Source organism: Saccoglossus kowalevskii, chromosome 18, assembly GCF_978046115.1.
Source record: "Saccoglossus kowalevskii chromosome 18, keSacKowa6.1, whole genome shotgun sequence".
NCBI lineage: Eukaryota > Metazoa > Hemichordata > Enteropneusta > Harrimaniidae > Saccoglossus > Saccoglossus kowalevskii.
Genome location: NC_140658.1, coordinates 24,442,039 through 24,452,016, shown reverse-complemented (window position 1 = coordinate 24,452,016; position 9,978 = coordinate 24,442,039). Strand labels below are relative to the sequence as shown.

General features: G+C 37.2%; 1 protein-coding gene across 1 annotated transcript in view; it reads right to left on the bottom strand.

The window, feature by feature from the left end:
• The window catches only part of LOC144353886 (uncharacterized), a 3,906-nt gene extending 706 nt beyond the window's left edge, over nt 1-3,200 (bottom strand). Inside the window, exons 1-5 of the mRNA XM_085493028.1 lie at nt 3,096-3,200; nt 2,074-2,177; nt 1,115-1,261; nt 766-878; nt 228-327 (exon numbers count right to left, since the gene is read on the bottom strand). Coding sequence (XP_085349154.1) covers nt 228-327; nt 766-878; nt 1,115-1,261; nt 2,074-2,158 — 445 coding nt within the window. The 5' untranslated portion in view covers nt 2,159-2,177; nt 3,096-3,200. The remainder of the gene's footprint in view (nt 1-227; nt 328-765; nt 879-1,114; nt 1,262-2,073; nt 2,178-3,095) is intronic.
• Between the last annotated feature and the right edge of the window lie 6,778 nt (nt 3,201-9,978).

The window sequence follows — 9,978 nt, the reverse complement described above, 5'->3', positions numbered from 1 at the left end:
AGTCCCAAAGTTGGGACCCATTCTATGTTTGAACTTAATAGATAAATAGATTTTCATAGATTGTATTATTATTCCTTCGATATGCTAAAACCAGGACTATAAGACGCATTATCAATGAAAAATTACACCCTAAAAATAAATACTAAAATAAAGTAACAAAACACAGAGATGTTATAGAGAATATATTGAAATGTTTTTTTAGTATGTAACTAAAAATTATCACTCACCTTTCTTATTTTTCCTTTCCGGTTCCAATATATCTAGCTGATATTTCTGACAACGTTTATCAGAATCCTTCACATGCAGCTTGTCCAATGCACGTTTTGCCTACGTACATAACATTTCATCACGGTAAATTACAACGGTAAAAAAACTGAAAATAACGTATCTATCGCCACGCATAACGATATATATATATAGTCCTTACCAGTTTCAAAACAAATATTGGAAATTTGCTTTCATTGGCATTTGACATTTGACTACGCTACCACTTAATTATTTGTAATCAGCGCGTGTGAAGCAAGATTTAATACGACAATAACATATAGTTTTAGACACTGTTTACAATTTGTCAAACACAATAACTGATAAGTATCTAAGGAGCACAATGTCGGCTGCACATGACTAATATTTATTTCTATAAAGTTACGCTGTCGTGTGTTAGTATTCGAGTAATTAGTGTTAATGTACAAATTTAAATTGACTTAAGATTGGGCATCACTATAAGATAAATCTAAAGGAAACTTAAAGACACAAATAGCTTACCATGTGTACCATATTCGCATTTAACATAAAAGTAATACATGACTCGTTGTTTTCATCAATTATGTCTACGTTGGCCCCACTGCTTAGCAGCAGCCTGCAAACCTTGGTGTGATCTGTGAAATAAAAAAAGAGTAGTTGCAAAAAAAATTCTCGTTATGCGAGTTTATTTTTTTTATTGCAACTGGGTACAAGAAATACAATTTATATCTACATAAAATGCACCAACTCAAAGCCAAAACAAATCAAAACGAAGAAATCAATTAGCTTATCCCTGCTGGACACGATATTGAAGTATCCATGCCAATCACTTACCCACCCCTAGAGATAACTATTATACAGATCCACCTACTTTTAATGGCTGCAAGCATCAATGGTGTTCGACCATGTTTATCTTGCGCATCGATTTTTTCTGTTTTCAACAGTGTAATTATGTTGTCATATTCACCATTATATGCTGCCCGATGGAGTGAATTTGGTTCCTTATCTTTATGGAATGCTATGTACATAGAAAACTGTTAGGAATCAGGCGATTATCTACGACGTGACATTTTAAAATTACTCGTTGTAGTAAAAACAAAATGAAATTTCATACACATTTTGCGTCCATTGACATCTGCCCGTGTATGACAATCAAAATCTATCAATATTTCAAATGACAATTGTGCATGAAACTAAAACGGCGCATGCAGTGATGCCTTTCGCAATTTTAATCCACCGTTCTATACAATTTCTTGTAGAGTTATTTATGTATTGCATTAATAAATGATACTGAATGCGAATTTAAATGGTATTGATGAACAAAATAGAAAATCCGTCGATTTGTTTCATTTGTAAATGAAAACAAATCATTGGTTGCATGTTTAACAAATCCACAACCATCTTCTATATGCGTTGTGTTGACTCACAAATGTAATGCATACATTTCAAAAACCTTTTCTCAGAGACGATATGCATACATTTCGAAATATTTTAGTTAGTATGATATCAGAATAATGTATTTGCCATTTATTACTTATTAATAAATTACCTGGATTGGTGAAAGCAGACTGGTACTGGCAGTCAACGAGGTCAGCAATGTTTACTATTGCCAGTATCGGTGTAATTGAATGGGTTTCATAAATAAGTACATTCAACATGTGTTATAATGCTTCTTACTATTTGATTTAAAAAAATATATATTTTTTTTTAAAGTTGACCTTACTTTTCAACTTTTAAAACTTGTCATCTAATGGGAGTTGAATTCAATGTGCGACATTACTCAACATAAGAAATGATTTACAACATCGTTAATGGTAGAGATGTATTTACCTGACTGTATCTTTGTTTCGTTTTGTCTTTCTTCTTCCGGTTCGTTATTATCGTCATCCGGTGATACTTTATTACCTTTCATCATTCTGTTGCTGCTATTGATTCTAGAAAACAATTTCTTTTTGTGTTATAGTCATAGCAACGTGGTTAATCTACATAAATATAAACGAGAATACTGTAATGTTTAATATTTATTTATTATTTACTTGTAGATGAGTTGACGGATGCGACATTGTGCGCGGATGACAGATTTGTAAATTACTGGTATGACAGATGACTAAGAACCTGAATTTGATTTCAGGAAGGCTACTGTATGCCGATATTGTCTCGAATATTGTAAACAAATTATAACTACATCAACGCCTCAGTAAGGATGGGGATTTATGTTAGTAAGGCATGGACTTTATCATCATTTATTATCATTGTTCTGTGTGACGTATGTGTATTTTCATTATTGTCTTTATCTAGATTGTAAATCGCGAATGCTGTATTAACCCCGATATGTTTATCAGATGAACTACCAGGAATTTTAGATCGACTTTTTACTCGACCGAGAAAAGCCGGAGATTGGTGTTGCGACAAATTGTATTTTATACATGTGTCAGATGGGCAATTTAGATCACAATCGACACCTGAGCTTGGGTATCGGCTAATATTTCAACGCAAACGGGGTCATTCAACATTCGCACGCTAGCAGCAGCAAATAGACTGTACAAATTGTATAACAATCGGAAAATGTAATGTTAAACTTTGTTATCGTCTCTTGCATTTGCGCTACCGAACATGTCCAACGATATTTATAGTTTCAGTAAGATAAATGTACTCCAAACAACATAAATGGGAAATATAAAACGCCAGGCGATTTATGGGAACAAATACGTTTCAGCAATCTTTGTACTCATTTATTTTAGCCCCGATTAAACCCCGAACAATGCTACAATTCCAAACCTGGAATACACACATAGACAATGTTGGTGTTATATACACAGTAATGTAATTCATTTTATTGTAATACTACTCACCTCAAATTCGCACTTTATATGAAACAACGTAGGATCATCAGTTGCGTAAAGTCTGCGCGCATTCGACCATTGTGCCCCAGCCTGAATATGTTTTCTTGGTACAGACACGTGCATTTAAAAACAAATGTTTGTCTGTTGCCATAGTGAGAGCAGCCATAATACATGCTGATTGGCTATTACGGGGCACCTATGAATGCCAATAAAAACATTACATGGAGTAATATGCATTACTGCAGAAAATAGCAATGGAATTTAATATAACAAGACCATCAAGTAGATTAGGCTTTATGGTTTGCTTTGTGCTTTAACATTATCAACATTGCGTTTTACAATGTCAATTGCTGAAGGCCAATTCAAAAATAGATGGGCTTGGCATTTTACAAATATTGGGAATACGTAATAATAAGATGATGCCCATTATTGATCATTATTGATTTTCAACAGCTAATCTATTATACATTAGTCGGTGAATACACGACCTATGGTCAAGCCCTCATAACACCTGCAGAGGAAGGAGGAACTGACCCGGACAAATGTTCCTGAAAAATGACTCGGAACATATTTTGCATTGGTCAAAGTAGCGTTACTTAAACTCGCGTATCTACAATAAGCGGGTATTGTTATGGTTGTCTAATTATGTATCTAATTAATTCATGCATGTGAGCAAATCTTAGTATCCTTCTCTAATCACCAAAATTTTTTCATAACCGTGTGTGTACACGAATTCAATCAAAGAGAAACAAGATCTTCCAACGTGATTATTATTCAAGGTCGTATGATCAAATGTCTAGTCGGTAAAGGGTCATTGCAAGTTGATACGTGTGCATATGATTTACTGATGTTATGTTTATTCAGACTGGAATGACGCATGTCAATCAAATTGACATGCACCATTTTATACTAAGATAGCATCCATTATAACATTATTTTTGCTTCTGTGAAGAAGAAACTCGCATACTGTGCATTCTGCTAAATAATGAATTATAGACTATGGGGTGAGATGATTTTTAAGCTCGTCTTGTTCTCTGCATCGTGTGACTACCTGAAATGTATTTAGAAATGAAGATTTACTTCTGTTATAATTATTGCAGTTCACAGACTGGGAAGTGGGGCATTATTTAGTATTTTAATGAAAAAACCATTGCTTTTTTCCGAAAATCGTCTGCTTCTTATGTTGCTAACTATCGGCGCACTCGATTGGGCTATCCAACCGCCCAAATTACAGATTACCGGGCAGCAGCCAATCAGAAACATTGTATCATTCGGTGCGGCTTCAGTGTTGTCGTCGCATATCTCAACACAGTGAACGTGAAACCATCATTTCCGTCTCGGGAAGTTCGCCTCATCGTAGGTGTTTTGTTCATTGTTCTGGCGTAATCGAAAATCTAAAGCCTTTCACAGAGAAACGATGGAGCACAGTTTTAAACAGCGTTAACCCTCAACACAAATGGAATAGCTGTACAACACGACAATGTTCCTGCCATAACACCTCATGCTTTACCCATCCAGAGTAAGAAGAAGACAAGAGAAAGATATTTGCCTACACCTGCTGCAGCACTGGTGAGATTCAATGGCCAGAGGAAATCATCACCAGAGACATTTGCTGGTTCTGTGCCACTTGAGATGAGTCAGTACAATTATATTTTCCATTCTAACAAAGAAAAGAATGCAGCCTTCTATGTTGCTAAATCCTCACAGGAACGGCTGCTGCCATCATGGACAGGATTCAATCAACTGCTTTCATCCAATGTCCCTCATAAAGCAACAATATCATACTTGCCAGTGATAGATACCAGCCCGACAGATTTTAACACTGTCCACACAGTACTACACCGAAGTCTGGAGATAGCACATCAGTTGGAACTTCCAGCCATTGTGATAGTGGTTGACCAAGCCATTTATTGCAAAGCACGAACGATTCGCTGGCAAGAACCAACATTTCAGGAGAAGATAGTCATTCGTCTCGGGTCTTTCCACACGACAATGACAGCTCTTGCTTGTATTGGAAAGCTATTTCAGGATGCAGGGTTGCAAGACATGCTTATTGAAGCAGGTGTAGTAGCTACAGGTTCGGTCACTGGTGTTATGAATGGCCACAACTACAATAGAAGTATGAGATGTCACAAACTAATGGCTGAAGCACTTCATCGCTTGCACTGGCAGAGCTTCATGTGTACCTTTGAAGAAGAGAAGCAACACCAGTACAGGGAAGTGGTGTCATCTCTACAACAGTCATTTCCAAGTGAGTTCACCAACAAAATTCAAGGAGAGATGTTCCAAGCATTGATCAATGAGTATGAGAATTTCATTGAAAAAGGAAAGAAGGACGCTACATTCAACTTGTGGTCTCCATATCTTGACATGGTAGAAAATGTTCTCCTGTTCTTACGTGCCACTCGAGAAGGGAATTGGCCACTTCATCTGGCTTCGATCAGAGCCCTGCTTCCGTGGATGTTTGCATATGACAGGACAAATTATGTACGCTACCTGCCAGTTTATTGGATTGAGATGACCCAACTTCCTACCACCCATCATTACATTCATGATGAGGTGATGAAGGGTCACTTTGGAGTCCAACGCCAACACGATTAGGATTCGCACAGGTGGCATGCGACATGAGCTTTGAACAGACAGTGAACAGGGACACAAAGGCAAGAGGAGGAGTAAAGGGATTTTCAAACAATCCAGGAGCTACCAAACGTTGGGTCAGAGGTCACCACGAAAGAGCCCTCACCACAAGTCAATGTGAAGAGATGGCTGGTAAAAGCAAGAAGTGCTCAAAAAGAGAAGATCTAACAAAAAGCAGGATGACAAGGGACCAGCAAGATGTAGCCAAAATCATGAGTACCATCAACAACATGACAAATCCCTTTGTGGTAGATCGAGAGACAGATGCTGATGATCTTGTACACCTCTCTTAAGGAATTGTTGCACAAGTCAGTGTGCGCACAGATCTCCTAGAAGCAGGACATAAGTGGGATGAAGCATTCATCAACTTTGCCAAAACCAGACTACAAGGAGATACTGATCTTAACAAGACAATTAACAAGATGAAGCTTAAGACTTTTGCCAGTTCCAACAAGCCAAAATTCAACATGAAAGGGAAAGAAGTTGTACTGAAGAGTGCCCGTGAGTTACTAGCAAGGCTTATTATCATCGGTCGTGTGCATAAAGTTGATCAACGAAAGATGCTAAGTTACTCATTAAGCCCGTACCCTCCAGCCATTTGTAAACAAGATGGATGTTTAGTCAAGAGCAACAAGGCTACCCTTCTTCACCAAGTGGAATCTAAAAGTTCACTAGAGTCACCCCCAACCTTGGATCCACCACAAGAGTCTGTATGGGTCATTGATGGATGGCAAGTAATGTGCCTGCTACCATAGAAGAGTTTGCCAAGCAAATTCTGAAGGATGCAGTGTGCCTTGCCAGAAGCACCAAATCTAATGTTGTCCACTTTGTTACTGACACATATCCATCTGTCAGCATAAAAGGTGCAGAAAGACAAAAAGCGTGCTGTAAGAGGGTCCCAGCGGATTAAGATTGCAAACCAGGATCAACTAGTTCCAATGCAATGGAAGAAATTTTTGGCAAATAGCTTTAACAAGCAACACTTTACCAAGTTTTTATGTGAGATGTGGTGTGCTTGTGGTGCAGATGAATTCAACGGAGTTGATGTATACCTCACTCATTCTAAACAATGCCACAAGTTATCGTGTTGTAGAGGTACCACTGTCAGTGAAGCAATTCCAGAGCTGTACACTACTCAAGAAGAGGCTGACACAAGGATGATGTTGCATGCAAAGTACATCAGCAACATGGGTATGAATGATATCATCATAAAGAGCCCAGATACAGATGTATTCATCATCAGCATTGCCGTATCTGCCCAACTTGACGGTTCCACGTTGTATTTTCACACTGAAAAGCAAGATAAGGAGTGGACAATTGACTTGAAGGCGATACAGCATCATCTAGGAGATGACATCAGCAATGCAACCGTAGGCCTCCACAGATTTATGGGTAATGATTCCGTGAGTGCTGTCTATGGACGGGGAAAGACCAAACCTTTATCACTGATGTCCAAGACTCCAAAGTTTATCAAGGCTTTTCAGGAGCTTGGAAAATCATTCACACTTACAGATGACTTGATTACTACTCTGGAGGAATTTGTTTGTAAGTTGTACGGAATGACCAAAATCATTTTGGTGAATGAAGCAAGATATGCTCTGTTTTCCATGACTACTAGGCAAGAAGACATCATGCCCCCAAACAAAGATGCCCTCATGAAACATATCCAGAGAGCCAATTATCAAACCGCTATTAAGAGACGTGCTTAGAAAGCCAGTTGAATGTTCCTTCACCAGTTGGTCAAGCTGGAAGCTGGTTAACGAAGGGCTTGGAATAAACTGGATGAATATGGAACCAGCTTAACAGAGCATTCTCGAACTGACTTCATGCAAGTGCAGAAAGTCGAAATGTAAAGTCCCAGGAGCAGATGATCAGTGTTGTGCATCTATGGGCCTTCCCTGTACGGAACTATGCGAGTGCAAGAACTGTGATAACATGATTACACTAGATGATGAGCCAATCATTGACAAAGTAGATGACGAGAACTTTGAAGAGGAGGACTTATTTCAAAATGTATAGGTGGGTAGCAGAAATTTTTGTATTTTTCCTGTATAGAAAAATAAACTTACTTAAATTTTTCCATAATTAATAACATGTATGCCACTGTGATTTATGCTTATTGATTTATCACACTTCCATGCATGTTTTGGTACAGGGAGGAAATTAAAAATTGACACAAATATTGTGTGACTTTAAAAGGCACATAAAAGTGTTCTACTTCATACACGTATTTTAATATTTACATCTTAAAATTATCAGGTTTTATGCTGAGCAACCAGCTTAATGCTGAATAACCAGTAAAAGTCTTTATGAAGGTTCATATCCTACTGAATCATGCATGCATAATGCAGTATATATTAAAACCAAACGTATGTTGTAAATAGTTTTTACTCTTAGTCTCTGTTTGTTTTTGTAACATAACGAGAATGACAGAGGCCTTACAGCTCTATGTGGACTTCAACGTGTCCCATAATTTGAGAACCATGACACTTGACAGAAGCCCAACAGCACCCAGTAGACTACAACATGCCCCATGATAGCCAAACCCTAACTCTTCTCACAAGAATGGATTTTCCTTGAACATCGCTAGAGAAATGAATTTGTATGTAATTTATTCGCTTTGCTGAGTTGTCAAATTCTGTCAATTTAGGTCAAAAGATAAGTTTGTGAGTCACATGTATTTGTTTTACACGTATGACCCCATACATGACCTTTGACCTTGTGACTCCAACATCATATCAGATTACTGTCATTTCTACTTTCAATCCAAGTTTGAAGTTGATCCATTAAACAGTTTCTCAGTTATTTGGAAAAAAAGGCAATTTTCATGTATGTAATAACCTTGACCTTTGACCTTGTGACCCCAAAATCCTGTTGGGTCATCATCTCTCCTATATCCATATGGCTGGCGTTTGTTTAGCAATTATGCGCCCTTTTGTGGAATGAACTTCACTCTCAATTCGTCACTCAATCAATATCAATGTTTTTAAAAGAAGTCTGACAACTCATCAACAGCTTCTCATTCAACTCCAATTTTAATCGTAAAGTTATTTTTAAAGTATTTTGAAAACTTTTTATTTTAATTTTAATGTGATTTATATTCATGTATTGTACAGCGGTGTATGACGCAGTGAACATCGCTTAAGAAAATGTTATTATTATTATTATTATTATATAGAATTCCTTGTTTTATACCACAGTTGTTCCTCGATCATCAGAGCCATGGACAATTAATTTAACACGTGTCAAGGGATTTACCAAGGATACATCAGACGGTTTATTTGAAACTTTAAACACCAGCCAGTGCTGATATGGGCCAAGCATTTGTATTTTTTGGCGTGCATGCATTCATATGTCTGGAGATGTACTTCAATAGAGCAAATACGGTAACTTGATATGATTCGCGTTGAGTTGACTCAAAGCAATTAGTACCCACTATTTTCTTTTGTATAAATTCAGTGATACTTACTGTAGTTGAGACATTCGTATTTTAAATAAAGAAATGTTCCTTCTGTATGTTAAGGTGATTTTGATACGGATTACACAAATTGGGACTGGGGTTGCTTTGACAAAAAGTGGAAGTGGGTCAACAAAAACCAAGATGTAATCAGGTAGTGGTCCAAGTAAAATATACACAAGCATAGAAAATAGCAAATACTACCACATAAGGTCTCTAAACTAGAAATAATACGCACAAAGTTCCGTATCACATATACTTATTTGTTTGGCAACGACTGCTATAGTTTACATAGAGGCTACCCCACGTGCATGATCAAAATTACAATGATGGTGATATTATTTATGGTTAAAACCACCATGCATTGCGCCGATCTAAATACGTGCAAGTCACATGTCGTACAATCATTATTAATGAACTTACATGACCCACTGTAACAACGTTCTAGTGCCAACTGAAAACGAAAATTGGGAAAACGAGGATAGACAGCTTCCCAAATAGGGTACTACATATTGTGCTCTACTTTAATGACATTAGCTCAATACGGAGCATGTATAAAAATGTTTGAGATAAAAAAATTGAGAAATTATATCGATCATTCTAACCATCCACTTAGCTACAATCTCACAATTAACTTACACATCCTTATAATCTTAGTTGCGTCACAGCTGCTAGAAAGTATTATATAAATGGCTATACAAATTATGTGAAAAGAAACTCACCGGCATCACAAGGTAAGTGGGAGGTGATTTGTGCATGAAATGTCATTGACACTGTATTGACCTCTCCGATGAAATA